The sequence below is a fragment of the Lepidochelys kempii genome, chromosome 1, assembly GCF_965140285.1.
Source record: "Lepidochelys kempii isolate rLepKem1 chromosome 1, rLepKem1.hap1, whole genome shotgun sequence".
NCBI classification, from domain to species: domain Eukaryota; kingdom Metazoa; phylum Chordata; order Testudines; family Cheloniidae; genus Lepidochelys; species Lepidochelys kempii.
In genome coordinates, this window is record NC_136380.1 from 269925803 (window position 1) to 269950963 (window position 25161).

Genomic DNA, 25161 nt, shown 5'->3' on the forward strand with positions numbered 1-25161 from the left:
ACCTTCAATGCATGTGTATCCATTCTATACAAATTTCATACATTTCAGTACACTATAGTTCAGAGGTGGGCAAACTATGGCCCGCAGGCCACATCCGGCCCGCGGGCCCGTCCTGTCCGGCCCCTGAGCTGCTGGCCCAGGAGGCTGTCCCCACTCCCCTGCAGCCACGCCGCCGCGCGGTGCAATACTCTGGACAGTGGGGCTGCAGAGCCCGGCCTGACCCGGTGCTCTGTGCTGCGCGGCTGGCTGTCCTGGTGCAGCCAGCCACCGGTGCTCCAGGCAGTGCAGTAAGGGAGCAGGGAGGGGGTTTAATAGAGGGCAGGGGAGTTCGCGGGGTGGTCAGGGGCGTGGATAGGGGTCGGGGCAGTCAGAGGGCCAGGAATGGGAGTTGAATGGGAGTAGCAGTCCCAGGGGGCAGTAAAAAGGAGATGAGGGGTTGGATAGAGCAGCGGGGGGCAGTTGGGGGGAGAGGGAGCAGTGGGGTGGTTGGGGCAGGGGTCCCGGGAGGGGCAGTCAGGAAGGAGGGCAGGTTGATGGGGAGGGGAGTCCAGGGGCAGTCAGGGGACCGAGAGCAGGGGGGGTGGATGGGGCAGGGATCCACGGGGGACCGTCAAGGAACAGGAGGGGTTCAATGGGGCAGGAGTCCAGGGGGGGCCATCAGGGGCAAGAAGTGGGGGGGGTCTGATAGAGAGCGGGCCATGCCCGGCTGTTTGGAGAGGCACAGTCTCCCCTAACTGGCCGTCCATACAATTTCAGAAACCCAATGCGGCCCTCAGGCCAAAAGTTTGCCTGCCCCTGCTCTAGTTGAAACTATCTTTTTATTATTTAATCCTTTAGCCATTTGAAAGTGTGTGTGTTTTATATTGCAGTTTAATGATGCTCTGTTATATACAACTCCAGTACAGTCTGGCATGTATAAACTCAACAACATGCTTTCATTGGCTGGAATGAAGGTGAGTCTCTGAGATCTCTGCTATGGCAACTTTTTGTCGAAACTTATTTTAACTCCTGCATGTAATTTTTCCATAGACAAGTAAGTTTATTGTTGGAAAGAAATATTATAAATTGCTTATATTAAAAGCCGTGATAGACACACAACCTTTGTTGCATGGTGTGGACTTTTGGGCCATTAATAAGTGTCCTTTTTAAAATGCATTTATTGTTGGGGGCCAGTTGGAAGAAGAGGAGAATTGTAATTCTATCAAAGAGGAGAAACAGAGAGAGAGAACTGCCTAAATACCTGATTAGTGTTGGCTGGCCTAGGAAGGCTTTCTCAGGCAGTTCTACTATTGCACCTTAATGTTAACCACCTTGGGTCCAGACGTAGGCTTCCCTGAAACAAAGGCTGCCAACTTATGTATGTATGGCTGCTCCTCCCCTGCCTCATGGCCATTCTGACCTTTTTGCCCGCTCTCAAAAAACACACACCTCTGATTGCCTGAGAACTTTCTGGTGAGCAAAATCCTCCACAGCTGGGTTTCTCCAAAGACTGCCAATCCTAGGGGAAAATACAGGCGTTAAGAGGGCTACAATCTGAGGCCTTCATGAAAAGACCCCAAAGTTGACCTCCTCCCCTCTTTTTTTAACCGTACCTTTCCTATAACCCCTCTAAAAAAGTGTTGTGTCCAGCCGTCGCCCAGCTGGAGTATCCTGAGCTGTATCAAGAAACATCTATTATGTACACAGACATAAGCAGACACAGCTGTTAGGAGGCACTGGTGCAGTAGGACAAACGCCTTCTGCTCCTGCTCAGCAGTAAAGTGTCTTATCCATGATGCTGCCAGAGAAGAGGGCCAAGTTCAGCTGGAGGTCCAGATTCACAGGAGACAGCATGAGGGACTATTTACAAGACTGCATGCTGTGTTTTGGGATGTCAGCAAATGTTCTGGGGTGGCTACATAAACACTCAACCTATAAACTCAGTTACACTTGAAACTCAGGATTTCAGAAGTGATGGGCTGGTGCGTGAGCTCCTACTGTTGTGCTATTTCCTGTCCACTTTTTCTGCAAGAGAAAATTCTATTGCTTTAGTTCGCCTGTTACAGGTATCTCCTTGAAGTCATATTGATTCATTTTCATTAAGAGTTGTTTTCTATGTCCATTATAGGTTAGAAAACCAACCCAGGAAGCTTATCAAAATGAGTTGAACATAGAAAGCGTAGAGCGATCTTTCATACTCTCAGCAAGGTAAATATCCTAAGCAAATAATGTATATTAAATAGCACACATTTTTCAGATACAATACATAAACTATGGAGCTGCATGTTGTCTAAGCTTACACTCATTGTTTTGTATTTGTGCTATGAAAGTTGCTCTCATTTACAATAGTAACTCTAGAAGCATGGAGAATTTGTAGAGGGTTCCTCAAATGAAGACAAACTAGTTTCAATTCCCTTCTCTTCATGTTATTTAAGTTGTGGTATTTTAGATGATCATGGAGTCATAGCTAATGAGTTTTTAAATTCATGTAATGCCACCGTTCTGCAGGTCACCTTGATTTCTAGGGAAAACTTCCCCCAAGTTCAGATTCTGTACCAAAGGAGGTTAGTCTTTAAACTGTCTGGGCAATGACTACCATTTGTATCAGAATTTTGCTCACACCATTACAATTGTTTAACTGTTCACCAGACTGAAAAGACAGAAAGTATGAGTTTTATTCAAGTTACCCAATACCCTATGAGAATTATTTCTTGCTACCTTTTGAGGAGAAAAAATGCTGCCCCTTTTAAAAAACATAAGTCTAAAAATGTTCACTTAAGTGGTTTTATTTTAGGCTTTGAAAAGAGAGATTTAATTTTGACCTTTTTTTCTGTTTCTGCTTCTCTTCGAAAGTTACTGCTAAGTGACGACATTTCTCTTTTTAGCATTAACAAGGGGAGACATGAAATCCAGCAATAAAATACTGATGTGATAACGAGGGCTTATGATATAAGTTTGAGGGAGAGGGTCTTCTAGCTGTAGCACAGATGTCATTAGAACAGGAAACAGATTCTATTTTGAGGCTGCAAAGTAGAGGTGGCATTAAATTATTGAAACATATAAAAAACAGAGACAGTGTGGACTTTGGCCAAATCTTCTTTCACATTTTGGCTCCCACATATATTAATCAAATCAGTGGCTCTAGGAAAATATGTCAGAGTATTCACTGCCACTAAATTACTGTAGAAAAGCTCTTATCTGCCTTTGTGAAGCTGTCTTTTCCAAAGGCTTGATTCTCCTATTCTAGCTGTTTAGAGAATTTGAGCCATGAGTGTTGTACATTCTCTCCGCTGTGACAATACTGATGTCAATGAGCAAAGGTACATTCCCTCTTCTTTTTGCAAAACAGCATTAGTGTGGGCTTTGTCATTCTCTGTGACCTTGCATCTGTTGACTTCAGGATGTCTGCACAAAAACAGTGTTTCAAATAGAGTGGGACCCGACTTAGCATTGTCCAAGTAGCCAAAGGAAGTAGCACAGTTGTGCCTGAGTAATTTATAACTGGGGATTGAAAAGAAGTGGTGTTTGTATTTACATTTATCTCTAATGCAGATATTTTTCATATTGGGGGAAAGATGCATTTCTCAGAGTATAAGGCTTGATTCTGCACCTGTTGAAGTCCGTGACAATTTTGCCATTGAACGCTGCAGTCAGTGCAAATTCAGATGTTTGGTGCCTAGGTGCCAGAATGACTGAGCACTTCGCAAATATGTAGGAAGAGCCTTGACACAAATGCAGGATAGGACTATGATACCATCTCTGCTCTGGCTAATATGATGCTCTATGGAAATAACACTGAATTATCCTTAAAGTTATTGGGGTGCCAAATGAATATACATATAATTGAATCTTAACATTTGAGATTATGGGTTTGTTTGGTCTCACTATTCAGGGGAAATTAACATTTCAGAATGATGCATGGGAATGATATTTTCATTGTAAGTGAGAGGAAATAAACTGAGACTCCTCTGCATATATAGACTAGCTTTGGCTAAGGGGTTGTGATTTTTTTCCATGTAAATGACATTATTATAAAAATAGATTATAATTTCCAAAGGCTGAATGCATCGCATTTATTTCTTCTAACTTTTGTGCCCAAAAATTGTTTCTATCAAACTTGGTGAAGTACTTTATATAGAAAAAATTTGGTGGAATCAAACTGTTCCCTAGCAGAAAGGTGTTAACAGTTTAATAAAAAAAAAAAAAAAAAACCTCACACACCTAAACAAACATGCTACTGCTGTAATAAGTGCTGATTGTGGTACTCTTTTTCGACAACAAGCATTGACCTCAATTGCGGCTAGGTCCTTAAAATTTAACCCTTAGAAGTGGCCCCACCATCTCTGAATTAAGACATATTGATACTTGAAATGCTGCTTCTGTGTTTCTATAAAACTTCATTTTCTAGTGCTGTCATTCTTGCTTCTTTGGGAGCATTCAATTCTCTTCTTTTTTTAAAATAAAAATAAATCCAGTGCTTGTCTGGCTCATTTAAGCTATCTAGGTAAGAATCATGATTTAAACAATAATGATAGAAGCACAAGGCATTTACTAAGGATTAATGACCAGTTGGGAGAAGATGTCCCAAGGTGCAGTTGAAGATTTCCAGCTGTAATTAATCCTCAGGAAATGCTCAATCCCAAAGCCATTATATCTGTTATAAGATGAACAGGGGTGTGCGCGCCAGGGGAAAAAGGTATATGGATTTTTTTCAATGACTGATGCAATTTCCATCAGTATGTACAATGAATGTGTGGTAAATCAGTCACCTACATACAGACTGTATGTCTCATCTTTCAGTATCATTCATCTTATTATATCTCATTCTAATGGCTTTTGCCTCTCATTTGGTAATTTAATATGTTTCTAGTGTGCTCATTCTCTGTGTGTTACGAAACAGGTCAAATAAAATTCTTACCAGACTTTAGAGAGAGAGGCTTCCCTTCTGTTGTTTTCACTGACAGCCATATTCAGTATGTTCAGTACACACAACAGAACTGAAGTTTGAAAAGACTCTTAAGGAAAAGTTAAATTTTTACAAACTTAACATAGCAAAACTTTGCCCATTTCCTAGGGGAGATATAGATGTAAATAGATATCTTGCAAGTCTTATGGCCAGTTTGGTCTAATGGCTGTGTGAAAGTCTAGACAGCACTTCGGTTGGTCTGTACAGAACTCCAGAATTTAGTTTTTGTAGGTTAATAATGAGAACACTATGGCCCTGATTCTGCAAACATGTAACACATAATTGATTTCATTTGGACTACTAAAGTGAGTAAATGCTGAATGTTTGCAGGATTAGGGACTGGATTGTGCACTCATGTTAGTAGTCCCACTGAAGTCAATGTGCACAATGGATGCTCAGCCAGCACCTCTGAAAATTGGGCCACTTATAATTTAGTTGCTTAAATACAGATTTAGCAGGGTAATTAAAGGCAACCTAATTTTGAAAACTTTAGTCAGAATCTCTGAGCCATAGAAGTTGACTGGAGACATGAATATTCGAAAACTAATGCATAATGTTTTTTACTCACTGGATAAAAAAACAACATAAGTAAATATTTGGATTTGGCAAAATATTCTTTTCCCAAAGGGAAGGGTAGTCAAAGGGCCAATAGTACATAGTTCTGCTCCTGCCTATATCTTGTCCCATCTTTTTCACAGATTAGACCAGCATTCTACTAATTCTGATGCTGTCCTCTTTGTATCCCCCATGCATGAGGGCCTCCAGGTTTTCTTCTATGTTGCCCCTTACATCTGGAATTGTCCTGCCTGATCCTATGTATCGCACAGTTGCCTTCAGATCCATGCTCTAAATCTCCTTCTCTCTCTAATACTCCCACATCAACCTAATATAATCTAAACTAATAGTCATTAAAAACAAAAAAGAAATAACGTGATTTGTGCCTGGCAAAAACCATGCCATAGCCAGAGTCAGTTTTTAGAAATGTTTAATGTTAACCATACTTCAATGTCTTTGACACCAACAGTTCTGCTACAGAAAGAGATGAATGGCTAGAAGCCATCTCCAGATCAATTGAAGACTATACAAAGAAGAGAATCACATTTAACCCAAGTAAAAGTCTTGAAGAGGTATACCACACCATTCTCTTTGATTTCTTTGGGCATGAATATAATTTCTACTAAGTATTAAAATTTAGCACAGCACTTTAGAAAAGTGGCAAGTAATAATAAAACAGAATTTGAGATGTATATGTTCCATAGTTTCATTTGTTCATTAAGAAAAATTCAGATGTAGGTTCTCAGTAATCCTAAGAACATGAGAAAAAGGGTTAGATATCCATTCTAGTACTTCAAATAGAGTAACTCTAGCTAAGACAATGGATGTAAACAAATTGGAATATCTTGGAACTAAACAAGCAGAGCAGTGGTGCCAATGTGGGCTGCGAAAACTCCCATTCCCCCGCCAAGGTTTTTGCACTTGCTGAAAGTGACCTAAGCAATGGAGCTGAGGGGTGAGGCATGATCTGATCACTTAAGCAGTAGTCCTGTACTAAATAAATACCGCTGCGGCTTGAATAGTCCCTAGCATTGCTGCAGCTGTGTGGTCTAAATGCCACTGAAATCTGACCTGGCCACCCCTCGGTACAGCTGGAGAGGTGGCTGAACCAAATGATGTTGCAACGTGGTATGCAGGGAGGGAGTCTGTTCCTGTATGGTGGAGTGCAGTGGAGTCCATCGAGAACTCAATTCCTGGTGGCACCAGCTCATGCCCTATGTGGCAGGAGTTGGGAGACGAGAACAGGGACCAGAATGGGATCCCTGGGTATGGGGAGGAGAGAGAGAAATGCCGGAATTTGCCGGACCTCCCTTCCCTGGAGATATTGAAGATATTCCCTTCAATATCTGAATTGGCAGCACTGAAATAGAGCTTTATTAGCATCTGTATGACCCAATGAAATAATTTCACCATCTTCTTTTAGAGCTCAGTTGTGATAATGTCGCTGGTGAACCAGCAGAGAATCTGTATTTAAGACACTGACCAGTTACGTGAATGGAGAAACATTGGGAAACAGAATACTTGTATTTAACCTTGATAATTCAGTGGTGAAAAATACATTACTGTTTGTAATTTAATGGAGTTCCACCTCCATTTTCTCAGGCTGATCCAGAGAAAGAGGATGAAGATAGTCCTCTCGGATCAAAGGCTCCCATCTGGGTTCCTGATACTAGAGCCACTATGTGTATGATCTGTACTAGTGAATTCACGTTGACCTGGAGAAGACATCACTGCAGGGCATGTGGAAAGGTTGGGTGATCTTGTAACTTCCTTCTTTTGCAAGAGTCATTCAAGATTTTTGTTTCCATATAGGGAGAATTTGATTGCATTAAAACACATTGACAATATTGCTATAGTGGGAGAACATTGTGTCTTAAATGAAAATAACAAGGATATTTAGAGTAGGAAATAATGTTGTTAGTCCACTGCTCTAGTTAAACCTACTCAGTCCTCCTTGTCATATTTTACATTTCAGGAGAAAAAAATAGTATATGTCCCTCACTCCTTCAGTAGCACAATGCAAACCAAGACAAGTAACTTAAATATTCAAAATATCTTTTACTGATTGAGAGTTAAGGTTGGACCCATTTTGAGAGACTTCAAAACAATGCATACCCATGAAACTAGAAAAAAAACTATTGTATATTTCATTGCTGTCTTGGAATAGTCATATTTCACATCTTACTTTTTAGTCAAATGGGAATTCAGTCTTCAGTATAGTTGAAACACATCAATTTCTCCATAACACAGACAAGAGGGTAATATAACTAGATAGATATTGTGATGATCTAAAAATACAAGTTTTTAAAAACGGAGCATGTTTCTTAGTAAACTTGTAGATGAGATTTGACAATACAATAACAATTTGCTAATTTACACCTTGCTAGTCCATAAATTTGATAGTTCTCACTATTCCAGTAGTCTCACCCCCCATTCTCAAATTTTTATTTATTCAAAATGTTCTGTACAAAATCAGAAAATGATATAACGATAGAATATTGTCAGTCATGTAAAATCAGTTCTGGAAAGAGTGTTTTGTGTGGAACATCCCTGTGAATTAGCATACGTGTTCTTCCAAACCCTCATGTTGTAAAATTGTACTTGTTTGGGGCTTAATAGCATGGGCTGAGAGAAACTCAAATATAAGTCTTTAAGGGATTGGCGTGCGTGTGGTTGTAGATGCTATATAATAACGTTTTACATGTTTTCAGATTGTCTGCCAAGCGTGTTCCACAAATAAACATGGCTTAGACTATATGAAAAACCAACCAGCAAGAGTATGTGATCATTGTTTCAAAGAACTACAGAAACAAGGTAAAAGAAAACTTTTTTTATCTATCTCTCTCTGTCTTATAATTATATAGCCCCCATTTCCACAGTATCTGAGCACCTCACAGTCTTTACTACATTTATCCTCCCAGCACCCCTGTGAGGTTGGGAAGTACTAGTAACCCGTTTTACAGAAGGGGGAACTGAGGCACAGAGACACCAAGTGACTTGCCCAAGGTCACACAAGACTTCTGTAGCAGAGCAGGGAACTGAAGGCAGGTTTCCTGAATGCCAGGCTAACACCTAACCACTGGTCTGTCCTTCCTCTTGAACCCAGAGATCAGTGTTGTTGATATTTGCAGTATTATGAGTTTTGTGATCTCAGGGTGACTTTTCCAGGGCTCTTGTTGTAAAGCAGAGGCTGCACAGGAGCTTTGCCTGGGCCACCTGCCATTTCCACCTTCAGCTGCTAGTGGATGCTGTGCTGCAGGTAGCTGTAGCAGTTGTCTAGTGTACTGGGGCACCCTTTGCATCCTGAGCTGTGTCAGTCACAGAGCAGGTGCAGCAGAACAGAGCACCCTATCACTTCCCACCCTGCTTGAATAGCAGCCTGTCATGCTGACCAGTATTGTCATTGTTTCCTTGTACTCCCCCGTCTGTCTGCCTATATCCATCTGTATTGTTTTGCCTTATACTTAGATTGTAATCTCTTTGGAGCAGGGACTGCCTTTTTGTTCTGTGTTTGTACAGCACCTAGCACAATGGGGTCCAGGTCTATGACTAGGACTCCTAGGCACCAGAGTAACATACATAATCCATACTAATAATAATCACCACCCCTCAACCACAAGCAGGAAGGGGGAGTTAATGGAGGTAGAACCCCGGGACAGCCCTCTGACCTGCAGGCTGGCCACAGGGAGCCACTATTGATGCCTGGGGAATGGAGGGGGGAGGGTGTGGGAGCCTGTAGGATCTTGCTGAGGAGATTGGGGGAGGGGGCCTGAGTTGGGGAGAGAAAGCATGCTCAGGGAGTTGGGGTCTGCAGGACCTGGCTGGGTGGGAGTGGAGAGCAGCAGGAGCCCCTGCCACTGGGTTTTTGGGTAGTGGGGAGGAGTCAGGAAGCAGCTGCAGAGGGGAATTGGGGCCTGCATTTTGTGTGTGGGAATATGTTGTGTGTATTTAAGGTTGAGTTTTCACCCTGTAATTGTCTTGTACACATGGGGGAGTGGGCAGGGGGAGTTCAAAAACAGGATTTATACTTTTTTTTAAATAAACTTCATGATTTTTTTGGTCCAATCTCATGATTTTGGGGGCTCTGAGTCATGATACTGTAACTTTTGGCAATACTGAGAGGCAAAATTCCTGTTGAGTTTAATATGATTCGGAAATACAATATCATATGCAGTGTTTCAAAGATTAACTGTGTTTTTTTAAAAAAATGACCTTACACCGAACAGAAATTATAGCTGTGTTTAAAACTTTTTGTAAGGAACACTATGCATATGTTATATGCATATGTTATATGCGTCTGCAACATAAAAGCACTGTGCATGCTATATACATTTTAGATAACCACTTCACTCCTAAGAGCGGATCCCCAGTGAACCATAAATCTCCATCCAGTGCCTTGTCTACAGTGTTACATAGTATTCCGTCTGGAAGAAAACAGAAAAAAATTCCTGCTGCTCTCAAAGAAGTAAGTGTTTTCCTTAAACTTTACCTCTCATCAGTGTTAAACCATCCATGTTTAATAACAATAAAATAAACTGTTCGGTGATCCTTTTCAGACACTGCATTTAAAGGAAAGGGGAGTTTTTCTGGTGACACAATGGCCATGTGTACGCGTACAGCGCTGCAGTTGTACTGATCATAGCTCTCCTGCCACCATAGGGCTGCGCACACGAGCACTTATGTCACTCGGGGCGGGAGGGGGTCTCACCACTGAGCGACGTAGGTTATGCCAACATAGGCTGTAGTGTGGACAAGGGTTCCCGCTAATTTTTTACAGAATAAAGTGCGGAATGAATTTTGTTATGTACACCAATATGGAGGTGATGTGAGACACATCACCTTCATATTGGTGCCCATAACAAAATTGATTGGGCTGAGGGGTTTGGAGTGTGAGAGGGGGATCAGGGCTAGGGCAGAGGGTTAGGGTGTGGGGGGATTGAGGGCTCTTACTGGGGATGAGGAGTGCGGGAGGGGGCTCAGGGCTGGGGAAGAGGGTTAGGGTGCTAGGGGGTGCAGGCTCTGGGGTGGGACTGAGGATGAGGGGTTTGGGGTGCAGGCTGCCCTGGGGCTACATTGGGGAAAGACGCGCCCCTCCCCCCCAGCCCTCTCTCGCCGCAGCAGCTCAGTGCCAAGAGAGAGGCGCCCCTCCCCAGCCGCAGCACCTCCAGTGGACCTGGACCGGCCGGGAGGGGCCGGCCGTAGCAGGTCTGCACTGGGGCCGGCGGGGAGGGAATGAAGGTGTAGACATAGCTCAATAAAACATCTGAAATTTAGTTATAGGGTAGACTTGGGGCTTGATTGTGACTTTAGATGGAGCCACAGCACCCCAGGAAGCATTGTGGTCAGATACTTTTGAATCAGAAATTCTCCCTTGATTTTCCTCCCTTCCAACCCCCTCCAGGGAGGTACTAATTTACTGTTGGATTATACCAACAGCAAATTCAACACCACCACAGACCAACTCAGCTGCCCTGGCCAGTACATAGAGGGAAGGGGGGAGGGGATGGAGCCCATTCCCCACCCACCTGCACTGGAGGGTGGGATGGTATGGGAGTAAGCGAACACCCTATTAATTGTATGTGTATGGACTCAAAGTCCAGGTAGCTCACATTACCTGCTGGATCGACGGGCAGCGATCGATCCAGCAGGGGTCGATTTAGTCTAGACTCAATAAATCAACCACCAAGCGCTCTCCCATCGACTCCGGTACTCCACCAAGGTGAGACACCACGTAGCTGAAGTTGCGTAACTTAGATCGATACTGCACCCTGCGCGCTCCCGCCAGTGTAGACCAGGCCCTAGGAGTGTTCTGACCTCTTATTCTGGTGCACAGGCCTATATCTAACCTCCAGTGATTACAGAAGTCTTCCTTCCAGCCTCGATGGAGGCGCATCGTCCATGTAATTTTTGTAGCCGTAATGAGTACTATATGGAGTTGAGTGAGTTAGCAGCTGTATTTTAGGATCAGAATGGAGGCTGGGTCTCTGCAAGTGCAGGGCAGTATACAGAAGACAAAATGGGGAGGCAATGTGAAAAGCTCTAGTATATTTATTAAAATGATGTACTGTGGAAAAGTGCTACATAAGAGCTAGGTGGTGGCATTGTTTGTTATTATGGGTGTGCTAACAATGGGTAAGACAGCCTTGTTCTTTGTCAGTAGAACTGTGATAGAAATATATATGGTTCACCTTGTTTCTCTTCGCTTAGCTACTAGTGTTGGCTTTTTGGCATTTTAACAATTTCTACCATGATGGTGTAAACTACAAAAACAAAACTTCATTTCAGTCATGGCTGATGGCAATATGCAAATTCTTTGCTCTATGAGGTCAACCAAAAGGAAAAATTTTTTTCTAAAAATAAAAGCAGTCCTGCACCACTGGCAAGCGGCAGCATGAGTTTTACATATGTAGATTAACTCCATCTGCCAATGGCAGGGATCATTTAGAATCCAAAGGTGTGTTTGCATGTTATTTTATGTATTGGTTCTCATGTAGGCCTCCTGGGACATGCAAACACAAGAAGATTTGATGGATTACATCTAATAATATGATTTTATTTTCAGTTTTTCTTAGGGGCTCAAATGGACATTATGGAGTCACTGCATTTACATTGTTAAAAGCTTTGCTCATTGACGTTAGCTTCACGAGATACTCGACTTGTTTTCTGTGAGTGTCTCAAGGTGGCAGTCATGCATTCCAACAGAGATCAGTGAAACACAAACAACACAGAATATATTAATTGGCATCTAAAAAGGCTGCCTATATTCCACTAAAACCCTTAGTGTTCTGTGCAATATTCTGTGTTTGAAGGATGCCCAAAATTTGGTCACACCATCTCCCAGTCTTCCAAGGGTGAGAATCCCTCTCACAGTCTTGGATTTCCCCTCCTAAAGAGGGAGTGCATGTGACCTGGAAACAGCACCATATGATACATGCATTCAAATTCACACTGGCAGCGGTATCATTTTAAAACCTGAGGAAAATAGAATAGATTCCTGGGTAGCAATGACTGACCTAGGAACAGTTCCTGTGTTCCTTATGCACCCAAAATTCCCTTTGGATGCAAAGGAAGTTTTTGGTGCACAAGAAATTCAGGATTGGGCTCTGAATTTTTTTAATACCACTGTACCTCTCAGAGAAACTGAGGTGAAGATATTTTTAGATCACTCTTATGAGGGAGAATCTTTTCCTGTCCTTTAGGAAAGAGCAAAAGGGTGTAATGGATTTCATGCTGTAAAAACCAAGCTACCGCTGCAAGGGCTGGAAAAAATTTCCTTGCTAAAACATAAAATGTAGTTAATCTAATTTATTGCAGTTTGAAATATATATATATATATATTCATTCCTTTTCCTGCTGTGGGAAGCCTTCTTAGCACTGCCTGCAGCTTTGAGTTGCTCACGTTTTGATGTATCCCTTCGTAAGCATCTTGTAAGAAATTTTACACAAGACTTTCAGTATATTGCCCGTCATTCTGCTGCGTCAACATTCCACGTGAGGTTTGGCTCAGACAGCTAGGGCCCTCCTTAGCGCCTGTTAATTTTTCTTTAGACATGTTCCTTTCTAGAAAATGTCACCGAAAGTACTACTCAGACCTTGAATGGTGTGTGAATGCTGTAAATATTTGAACTGGTAATGTAATGTTCATCCAGAAAAAGATCTTACTTGCAAAGATAATTGTTCGAATTGAGAACATAGTTTAAAATTGCACCACTTCGCAACCTGTTTTCTGGATAGGTATGTTGAATATTAGATCCGCAATCTAATGTCAGGCTGTTTTATGGTGGAAATATGAACATGCTGTTTAATAAGAAATATTGTTAAGAATGTAACTTCCTCAGGGTTTTCATTTCTCAGTTTTATCAGTTGATAGGAATTTCTGTTGTGTTATCCCCATGTTCAGAACCACTAGGTAGCATGTCCCTGTGTTTTATTGGCTTTCTACCTGTTGAGTTCCAATTATCCACACTCCTGAATGTCTGAATATATTTCGTATTGTCTGAGTGAATTGTTCATTGGGATTGTGCTGTACCAAGAAATCTTAGAGTTTGGGAAAGACAACAGCTTGAGAAGCATGTTGAAATGCTGTGTGGCAAATTTTTTGCTTGTGTAAACTAGTGCAGTTCCATTTGGGCCAGTATGTGTCTTAGTACTCCAGTGGCTGACCAGTGGATTCCACCTTTGCATGTGTGCCATAGTGGTATCATGGCTGCATTCTGTTATTTCATATGCCTTGTTAAGCACCCAATAAGGTTTAGTATTAGTATCATGGGCAGGCTGACTGCACACTGATGGAAGTACAGTGATGCCTTGTGCAGTCTACTTATAGTCACCACAGTTTCAGTGGCATAATGTGATGGTGTGCTTTTCCTATTTTTTTAAAATCCTAATTTGTGCTGCGTACATGTCCTGTTCCTCAAGTAGCCCTATTAAAAAATGAAGGGGCCACTTGTGAAATAAGCCACTATTCAATAGGGGTGAGGAGGGCCAAAGTGTTCTTCAGTGGGATAATGGCCATTGTTGTTTGCAGTGAACAACAATTCTTGGTTGCAACATATGAAAAAAACATCTATTGCACATCTGGGATTTCTTATAGATCTTATGTAAATCGGAAATAAAATGAAAATCTCTGGAGACTGTGTGCATGTGCGTGTATGTAAAAAGCAACAGCAACTAAAAAGTGGAATTTTGTAGGTCACGATATCAGAACTGTCAAGGCAGTTTTATGAACCACCACTAGGTGGGACACAATCATATCTGTTACCTACCCACAGACTCCTCAGTTGCTCAATCCTAATGTCTGGAGGGAAAAATGTCTGATTCACACAATCTTCTAATTTTGTATATTTCATTATCTAAAGTAAGCGAAAAGCATAAAATAAAATGCATGCCAACAAATCAGATTAATCTATGAAACTAAAAGCAAAGGAGAATCCATTAATCAGAGAGTGGGTTAATGTTAGATCATAGAATCAGACTAATTAACTGGTTGATTAAATCACATTAAATAGCAGTTGTTAATAAGCTTTGTGTGATGATTTGGAGTTCTTAAGGCAGCAGTCTTCTTAGCTATCAGCCCCCAAAATAATATGGCATTATCAATCTTGGCTCTGAATGATATATTTATATTCCACCTGAATGGCTGGTACAGGGAGGTTCAAATTACTGCCAGGTTGAAGTCAATGTTGAGACTATAGCTCTGATGCCAACTAATGTAGTCTGCCCAAATTATAGGTGGTTAGGCAACAATCTCTCTTCCCCCTCTCTCCAAACTGAGTTATATGGAACATTGCAGTACAAATCAAGATGTGCTAGATTGTTACATTTAACTAGCTAACAAGAGTATAGGTGAAAACAATTTTAGGATTTAAGCATACAACTCCTAATGCATAGGAGGTGTGTGTGTGATATTTTAGAAAGTGAGTGGGCAGTGACCAAACCAAAAAGGTCAATACTTACATAAGATGGCTGAGTAATTATTTCATTCAGCCTCAGGAAAGTAGTACGTGGTTGAAAAGATTAGTAGTCAGTGGTTTTCTTGGTTCTGTCATTTAATATCAATGAACTGGCTAGCAGGTTAGAAGGTATTTGCTTGTAAATGTCAAATATTTGGTGTTGCTAGACTGTTACCCTGTGGCAGCCAGCCTGAGTGGTGGAGGGAAGCAATAACCCTCTTTGTCAAGCAGGATGGCATTGCATAGCCAGCAACCATGACCAGCAGCAATGGATTCTCCTTTGCTTTTAGTTTCATAAGGTGGTCCCTCTTGGATCTCCTCATCAGTAGTCCCTTGGCAAACCAGAATGGGGCACTTCCCTTCTGGCATCACTCACTGGGGATGGATTAGACCACTTCAATGCAAACAAAGAGACTCCCATTCCAATAATTTCAGGCTCAAAGTCCATGCATCTCAAAATATATAACCAAAGAGTCTGCAGGTCCAAATATTTTAAGACAGTTGAGGTCTTGGGTCAGTCCACGAACATTATCTCAACTATCTTACAAAAGTCCAAACTCTCTGAAATAATTTCTTTTAAATTGCAGAGCTAGCAAAAAATTGCAGCTGAAATAATAGGAAAACAGCAATTACTCATCTGTGCACACAGAGGAAAGTTCCTCTTTCTTCAGGTGTTCTGTTTTAAGGACAGTTGTTCTAATTTCTCTTTTATAATTTGGCACTCAGCAGTTAAATGCTGAACAGTTTGGGTGAAAGGCTTAACTGTGACAGAGTGGAAAGTATCTGTCTCAGAATCATGGTTTTGGGGAGGGGGGTGGCTTTTCAGGCAGGCCTGTATCTGCCTCATCCCTATGAGCTCGGAGATTTACCAATATAGATGTTTTCCTGGGGATATGATTTCCTAGGTGCTGGTGATCGAGCAATGGTTTAATTGGTTCTTACAGATCTGCCAACTCTTTCACAAGTCAGCTCTATTTTTTTTAATTCTACTTTCTCCAAGTACAAATTGTAAATTTGGGATCATTTTCACTGATTTTTTTTTTTTTGGAATATCTTCCTCTTTAAATTTAAATTAAAGTAAGTTGAAATCATATATCTTTTTTTGTTTTCATGATATTTTATGGACATATGCTCTACTGGCTTACCAATTAATTTTTCAAAAGACCCAGATGTTGAAGTTTGTATGCAGCAAATCAAGCTTTTCAATTATAGCTGGCTTCACATCTGGTAAACTTGGTTCCAGAGATTTCCCAGGCCTCGGAGGAAAATGTGCAGCTGTTCTCCTTGAAGGCTGTACAGCATAGCCTAAAGTGTTAATCTGTTAAGGGCTGAATCTTATTTATGGCATATTTGAACTATATTCCTGTGCCGCCAAAAGACACAATCCATATCTCAGCAATTGCAACAGCTGGTCCTCTTGATATAGTACCTAAAAAAAACATGGGATGGAGGGCTGAGCATAATTGGTTTCCTTTGCCTTGTTTATGCTGTACTTATTGTCATGGTCTCCGCTGAATAAAAACCTGTATCAGTTTCTTTTCGGGAGAAATTGAGGGTTAGGTGCTTAGAGAGAGGTTTAGGTGCACCTAGTAGTATTTAGGGTTATAGGAGTATCTTAGAAATATCAACGAAGAACTGTGTGCTGAAAAAGCCAGGTACCCCCACACATCCTCCATTTGTTTTTATTTCAGGTTTCGGCAAATACAGAAGACTCCTCAATGAGTGGCTATTTATATAGATCAAAGGGCTGCAAAAAACCATGGAAACACCTGTGGTTTGTCATAAAAAATAAGGTGCTATACACGTATGCTGCTAGTGAGGTAAGGAAGCATGGAATTTTTTTTTCCTATTTTAAAGGAATGCTCAGTAATGAGACCCATAAATTAGTCTATCTCACTGCAGTATAGCACTTTGAGTCTTCCCTGAAAGAGATGGAAAAATCTGTGAGGTGTTCAGCTGTTAACTAGATGATGCGCCTTTCTGAAAACATGGTAACTGAGTCACAATAGTGACCTTTTCAAGTAGATATTATCTGTTTTGCTGCATCAGTTTGGAATAATGGCAGATGCCAACAGCATGCAAGCACACTGGAGCATCTCAGCTTGTTGCTTCCACCTGATGTACTTGTGGATGTTTGGAGAGAGCAGACTTGAATACACCTGGCTTCTCAGCCTGCCTCCTCCACTCTGCAACAGTCTCCTAATGCCTGGTGCTCCAGCTAGAAAAGAGAAAATGTGACAACACTTATGCCATTTCCATTTTGCTCAGCAATGTGTTAATCTTATTGAAGCATGGATGTGAGCTCCATAAATTTCAGCCCAGACGAAGGAAGATGGGTGTTTGTCAAGTATCTGTCATGTACACTACCTCTTTACAATATTGTCCAAATACCTTGCTGAAAATTTTTTAAAAACCTTGGTTTTTTAAACCTTTTGCAATTATTTATAAGTCAGTTATGGAGCAAACTATAGAAAGCACAGTTGCCATCCATCACAGTTACCAGGCAAATTGCACCTCTGACCCTTCCTGAGCACCTCTTCCCAGGTGTCAGGCTCCTAGCTGTCACCTGGTTCTGGATAGAATCACACAATTCTCCTACTCTCAGGCCAGGCCCTGGGTTACAGTCCTCTAGTACCAGTTGTAATTTGCCTGAGCAGGTCTGATTTACGCCGAGACCCTGCAATCCTGTACTCTGTGCGGCAATGAAAGTGGTAATCAGTGACCAAACAGCCTCCTGAAAGCAAAGTATCATTTATTTGGAACGAAGCATTTCAGAAAAATCAGACCTTAAAAACAATAAAAAAGACTATCTAGCTTACCACCTTTAACCATCTTCCATGAGGAGACCCTGGTAGGACTAACTCCCTGTAGACTCTTGCACAGAGAGCCTCTCTCTGTCAGCTTGTCTTCCTGTTGGAACTTGCTGACATTCTCTGCAGAGCCCCAGACTGATTTCAGACCTAAGGAAATAATAATCTTCAGAAAGGTCATATCCAAATGGGAACTTTGAAGTTTATAATCTAGTCCTTCCTTCCTCAAGAGTAGTTAAGTGTTCTCAAATGTAGATATTCTTCTATCCAAATGTCGGAATTTAGGAATTGCCATACAGAGTCAGACTAAATCCATTTAGTCCAGTATCCTGTCTCTGGCAGTGGCTAGCACCAGATGCTTCAGACAAAGGTGTAAGAACCCCATATTAGACAGATGGGGGATGAGACCCACTCCAAACTCTCACCCAAATCTCCCAATAGTTAGAGATTGGTGTGGAGGTGTAATATCTAAGGTTGTCCCGCAATTAAGAAAATTAATCACGCGGTAAAAAAAAATTAATTGCGCAATTAATAATAGAATACCATTTATTTAAATATTCTTGGATGTTTTCTACATTTTCAAATATATTCAATTACAACACAGAATTCAAAGTGTACAGTGCTCACTTTATAGGTATTTTTGATTGAAATAATATTTCAGTTCACCTCATGCAAGTCCTGTAGTGCAATCTCTTTATCATGAAAGTTGAACTTACAAATGTAGAATTATGTACAAAAAAAACCTACATTCCAAAATAAAAGAATCTAAAACTTTAGAGTCCTACTTCTTGTTCAACCAATTGCTCAGACAAACAAGTTCGTTTACATTTGCAGGAGATAATGCTGCCGGCTTCTTGTTTACAGTTTCACCTGAAAGTGAGAACAGGCCTTTGCACGGCACAGTTGTAGCTGGCTTCGCAAGATATTTATGTGCCAGTTGCACTAAAGATTCATATGTCCCTTCCTGTTTCAACCACCATTCCAGGGAATATGCTTCCATGCTGATGATGGGTTCTGATGGATAATGATCCTAAGCAGTGTGGACCAACGCCTGTTCATTTTCATCATCTGAGTCAGATGCCACCCAGCAGAAGGTTGATTTTCTTTTTTGGTGGTTTGCGTTCTGTTGAGTCTCCATCAGAGTGTTGCTCTTTTAAGACTTCTGAAAGCATGCTCCACACCTCATCCCTCTCAGATTTTGGAAGGCACTTCAGATTCTTAAATCTGGGGTCAAGTGCTGTTGCTATCTTTAGAAATTTCACATTGGTGTCAAATTTGCATTAAAAGTGTTCTTAAAATGAACAACATGGGCTAGGTCATCATCTGAGACTGCTAGAACATGAACTATATGGCAGAATGCAGGTAAAACAGAGCAGGAGACATACAATTCTCCCCCAAGGAGTTCAGTCACAAATTTAATTAACGCATTGTTTTTTTTAACAAGCGTCATCAGCATGGAAGCATGTCCTCTGGAATGGTGGCTGAAGCATGAAGGGACACATGAGTCTTTAGTGCATCTGGCATGTAAATATCTTGCAACGCCAACTACAACAGTGCCATGTGAATGCCTGTTCTCACTTTTGGGTGACATTGTAATTAAGATGTAATTAAGATGTGGGCAGCATTACCTCCTGTAAATATAAACAAACTTGTTGTTTCTCTTAGCAATTGGCTGAACAAGAAGTAGGACTGAGTGGACTTGTAGGCTCTGAAGTTTTACACTGTTTTGGTTTTGAGTGCAGTTACATAACAAAAAAGCCTGCATTTGTAAATTGCATTTTCATGATGAAGAGATTGCACGACAGTATTTGTATGAGATGACTTGAAAAATACTATTTCTTTTGTTTATCATTTTTACAGTGCAAATATTTGTAATAAAAATAATATAAAGTGAGCACTGTACACTTTGTATTTTGTTTTAATTGAAATCAATATATTTGAAAATGTAGAAAAACATCCAAAAATACTTAATACATTTCAATTGATATTTTATGGTTTACAGTGTGATTAATCACTATTCATTTTTTTGTTAATTGCATGAGTTAACTGCGATTAATTCAACAGCCCTAGTAATATCCCTTCCAAAATTTTGTTGTTGTTAATTATAATAACTGGATATTCTTATAGTCCATATGAATGTCTAATCCCTTTGTGAATTTTATTAAGTTCTTGGCCTCAAAAACATCCTGTGGCAATGAATTTTACATTCTGTGTTCTGTGAAAAAGTATTTAGTTTTATCAGTTTTGAATTTGCTCCCTTCTAATTTCATTGAATGTCCCCCTGTTCTTGCATTGAGTCAGGGAGCTCCCATCTACCTTGTTTAGGCCCTTCATTATTTTATATACTTTCATCATGTCCCTTCTGAAAAGTCCTTTTTTCTAGATTTACTTTGATAGGTTAAAATGTCACACCTTTTTGTCTTAGAAACCATGAATTGGGGAGTTCACCGGATGTTTATCAGTGTCTAGGTACACTTCTTCTTCTGTGATCTCACTTGCATGTAGTGTAGGAGCTTACTTGTTGGCAGTGTAGTTCAATGCAACTTTATTTTTTGTCGTTCGTCATGCAAAATCTATTCTAAACTGCTCTATAGAATTATTAAATTAGAGAGAGTACCTAAGGGGAGGATGGAGTTGAGCAGTATGGGGAAGGGGAAAAGGATACCTTTAAACCAAGATTTGAAATGGAATGAAGAGATACAAGAAGGCTGTTCCATTCCAGATAGTGTTAAGTATGGTGGTGAGACTGTAGCAGGACAAAGAGATCAGTGCTAGATGCCAAGAAAGTGACAAGGAGTTAGAGAGAAACCAAATCTGTGAGGTTTGCTGTCTCTTGTTCATTAAATCATGTATGAGGAAATGACAAGAAACACGGTTTTGTGGAATATGAACTGTAAATTATTATAAACTTAAAATAACTGGATGCAATAGTGTGGTGCTTAAAGATTTATAAAATATCACATCAGGACTGTAATATTATAAGAGCTAATTTTGTGCTTGTGTGTTTAAATTAGGATGTTGCAGCACTGGAGAGTCAGCCTCTACTGGGATTCACAGTCTCTGAAGTAAAGGATGAAAACTCAGAGTCTAAAATATTCCATTTACTGCACAAAAACACTTTATTTTACATATTCAAAGCAGATGATCCTCAGTCAGCTCAAAAGTAAGTAACCATTTGAATTCAGTCCTGCCTGTCACTTTTTCCCCAGGGAATGTTTCATATGTCATTTCTTTAATGTTCACTCTGTCGGCGCGCACGTGACAAAGCTCACTTATAATGTGCAACTTGTTTTTAAGAAATGCTTGGTTAAACATCAAAAATCTGTAAGGCTTGCAATAATGTAATTTCAGTTGTTACATTTACATATAAAATAATTGGTTTCATGGAGATTTACGGTCAGATCTTTGTCAATCAAAAGTGAGTGGAGTCAGTCACCTTTCAATCAAAAGGCTTCAAAAAGATAAGCAGACTACATGCTGGGCTGAGGAGTGAGGGTAAGAGGAAGGGAAAGTATAGCCTTTATGGAAGAACTCCTCTTTAGTTACGTACCATCATAGTTCCAAAGGATTAAAATAGGAGGCATTTTGTGCTGTTTTAATTTAATTCCTTCATCTCTAAATCTATTTAAAATAAAGTTCAATGATAAAATGTATTAATTCAGGAAATTTTTAACACTAAGCTAAGTCTATATCTTAATTATTTCTTTTCTTCCCAGCTAGTTTTATAAGTCCTATCGATCTTTTGCATGGCAAACTGAGTTTTGTTAGTATGCTCTTTCATTGTAGAAGCAGAATGATTTACCTGTATTCACTGGAATTGTATAGAGACTTTTGTTTGTGGTCCTTATTTGATTAAGTTTTAGGATTTACCCCCATGCAGCAAAATGGGAGGTGACTATGCAAATACATCTAGTGTATCTTGCTAATAGATCTGGCTGGTTGCTTTGTCTGGTTTCACAACAATTTCCCAGAATTAATTTTACTTGTAACAGAGTAGCCATTAAGCGCTAAATATTCCGATAGAATATTTTAAACATGCAGTTAAGCCTGAAGTTGTTTGTAAATGCTACAAACAGGAATATTTCAAAACTGTAATTTAAATGTCCAGAGCAATTAACTAACTGAGCACATGCATAATACTGTTTTTCAAAAATATGTCCAGAGCAATTAACTAACTGAGCACATGCATAATACTGTTTTTCAAAAATCTGAGAATGTTTTCTTCCTTGCAAATGCAGTTTGATCAATCCCTCCTTATTAGTTAAGACAGATGTCATCTTGTATTTGCACTATGCCTTTATTTGTACTTATAAACAATTTATAACTACTTTCTTCCCTATTCAGATAATGGCTTTTTGTAACTGGATGGAAAACTAGTAACCAGCAAAAGTCTGTTTTTACTGATGCTGAGATCCTAGTATTAATTACCTTACAAAGCAAGTTTCCCCCAAATATTTAATATCCCATAGAGATTTGTCTGTCGAAACCAAACCTGTGGAATACATGCTCCTCTGACATTATTAAAAATTAATCTTTTTGCTCGTGTTCCCCATTTAATGCCTACTCTCTTATTTTATTCTTCTTAACCCCTAATGAAGAAACATCTAACACTGGTATTTGTATAACACATTACACAGTTTTTTCATTCACTTCACAAATAACATGAAGTTCATTAAATTTTAGTAACTATTTTTTATAAAGTTTTAATATAAGACTCAATGTAAAGTTGTTTAAAGGAAAATTAATAGCTCTGATATTTCTATAATGTGCTTATTCTAACTGTCAAGGTATTTATTTATTTGGTATGATTTATTCTGAATTGCATTGGTCATCTTTATTTGAATATATTGTTAAATTGGAGAGAATAGAGTAAAAAGCAATTCAGATGATAAATGGAAAGAAACCCAAAAAAGCTTATATATCTATGTGGCAACTGACAAAACTACAGTTTTGTTTGTCTTGAGAAAAGTTTAAGACTTGCCAAGACTGACAGACATCTCGTCTAGCTTAGGACTATCTAAAAACTAAGCTTTATGGTTTGATGTCAGAGAACAGTCTAGGAGCAGAGGTCTGAACTCAAGGAGTGGGTGTATAGACTAGGGCTGTCAAGCAATTTAAAAAAATAACTTTTATTTTTTATTACAAATATTTGCCCTGTAAAAAAAAAACAAAAAGAAATACTATTTTTCAATTCACCTAATACAAGTATTGTAGTGCAATCTCTTTATCGTGAAAGTTGAACTTAGAAATTTCCTGGTGCAAGTGCTAGAGGAGCCAACTAGGGGGGAGCTTTTCTTGACCTGCTGCTCACAAACCGGGAAGAATTGGTGGGGGAAGCAAAAGTGGATGGGAATCTGGGAGGCAGTGACCATGAGTTGGTTGAGTTCAGGATCCTGACACAGGGAAGAAAGGTAAGCAGCAGGATACGGACCCTGGACTTCAGGAAAGCAGACTTCGACTCCCTCAGGGAACGGATGGGTAGGATCCCCTGGGGGACTAACATGAAGGGGAAAGGAGTCCAGGAGAGCTGGCTGTATTTCAAGGAATCTCTGTTGAGGTTACAGGGACAAACCATCCCGATGTGTCGAAAGAATAGTAAATATGGCAGGCGACCAGCTTGGCTTAACGGTGAAATCCTAGCGGATCTTAAACATTAAAAAGAAGCTTACAAGAAGTGGAAGGTTGGACATATGACCAGGGAAGAGAATAAAAATATTGCTCGGGCATGTAGGAATGAAATCAGGAGGGCCAAATCGCACCTGGAACTGCAGCTAGCGAGAGATGTCAAGAGTAACAAGAAGGGTTTCTTCAGGTATGTTGGCAACAAGAAGAAAGCCAAGGAAAGCGTGGGCCCCTTAATGAATGAGGGAGGCAACCTAGTGACAGAGGATGTGGAAAAAGCTAATGTACTCAATGCTTTTTTTGCCTCTGTCTTCACTAACAAGGTCAGCTCCCAGACTGCTGTGCTGGGCATCACAACATGGGGAATAGATGGCCAGCCCTCTGTGGAGAAAGAGGTGGTTAGGGACTATTTAGAAAAGCTGGACGTGCACAAGTCCAAGGGGCCGGACGAGTTGCATCCGAGAGTGCTAAAGGAATTGGCGGCTGTGATTGCAGAGCCATTGGCCATTATCTTTGAAAACTCGTGGTGAACGGGGGAAGTCTCGGATGACTGGAAAAAGGCTAATGTAGTGCCAATCTTTAAAAAAGGGAAGAAGGAGGATCCTGGGAACTACAGGTCAGTCAGCCTCACCTCAGTCCCTGGAAAAATCATGGAGCAGGTCCTCAAAGAATCAATCCTGAAGCACTTACATGAGAGGAAAGTGATCAGGAACAGTCAGCATGGATTCACCAAGGGAAGGTCATGCCTGACTAATCTAATCGCCTTCTATGATGAGATTACTGGTTCTGTGGATGAAGGGAAAGCAGTGGATGTATTGTTTCTTGACTTTAGCAAAGCTTTTGACACGGTCTCCCACAGTATTGTCAGCAAGTTAAAGAAGTATGTGCTGGATGAATGCACTATAAGGTGGGTAGAAAGTTGGCTAGATTGTCGGGCTCAACGGGTAGTGATCAATGGCTCCATGTCTAGTTGGCAGCCGGTGTCAAGTGGAGTGCCCCAGGGGTCGGTCCTGGGGCCGGTTTTGTTCAATATCTTCAAAAATGATCTGGAGGATGGTGTGGGTTGCACTCTCAGCAAATTTGCGGATGATACGAAACTGGGAGGAGTGGTAGATATGCTGGAGGGCTGGGATAGGATACAGAGGGACCTAGACAAATTGGAGGATTGGGCCAAAAGAAATCTGATGAGGTTCAATAAGGATAAGTGCAGGGTCCTGCATTTAGGACAGAAGAACCCAATGCACAGCTACAGACTAGGGACCGAATGGCTAGGCAGCAGTTCTGCGGAAAAGAACCTAGGGGTGACAGTGGACGAGAAGCTGGATATGAGTCAGCAGTGTGCCCTTGTTGCCAAGAAAGCCAATGGCATTTTGGGATGTATAAGTAGGGGCATAGCGAGCAGATCGAGGGACGTGATCGTCCCCCTCTATTCGACATTGGTGAGGCCTCATCTGGAGTACTGTGTCCAGTTTTGGGCCCCACACTACAAGAAGGATGTGGATAAATTGGAGAGAGTCCAGCGAAGGGCAACAAAAATGATTAGGGGTCTGGAACACATGACTTATGAGGAGAGGCTGAGGGAACTGGGATTGTTTAGTCTGCGGAAGAGAAGAATGAGGGGGGATTTGATAGCTGCTTTCAACTACCTGAGAGGTGGTTCCAGAGAGGATGGTTCTAGACTATTCTCAGTGGTAGAAGAGGACAGGACAAGGAGTAATGGTCTCAGTTTGCAGTGGGGGATGTTTAGGTTGGATATTAGGAAAAACTTTTTCACTAG

General features: G+C 40.7%; 1 protein-coding gene across 2 annotated transcripts in view; it reads left to right on the forward strand.

The window, feature by feature from the left end:
- The window catches only part of FGD6 (FYVE, RhoGEF and PH domain containing 6), a 103956-nt gene that overhangs the window by 74222 nt on the left and 4573 nt on the right, over positions 1–25161 (forward strand). For both annotated transcript variants that reach the window (XM_073327515.2, XM_073327514.2), the window contains exons 13-20: positions 870–953; positions 2108–2187; positions 5970–6072; positions 7103–7249; positions 8212–8314; positions 9838–9965; positions 16644–16772; positions 20777–20925. In XM_073327515.2, coding sequence (XP_073183616.2) covers positions 870–953; positions 2108–2187; positions 5970–6072; positions 7103–7249; positions 8212–8314; positions 9838–9965; positions 16644–16772; positions 20777–20925 — 923 coding nt within the window. The remainder of the gene's footprint in view (positions 1–869; positions 954–2107; positions 2188–5969; positions 6073–7102; positions 7250–8211; positions 8315–9837; positions 9966–16643; positions 16773–20776; positions 20926–25161) is intronic.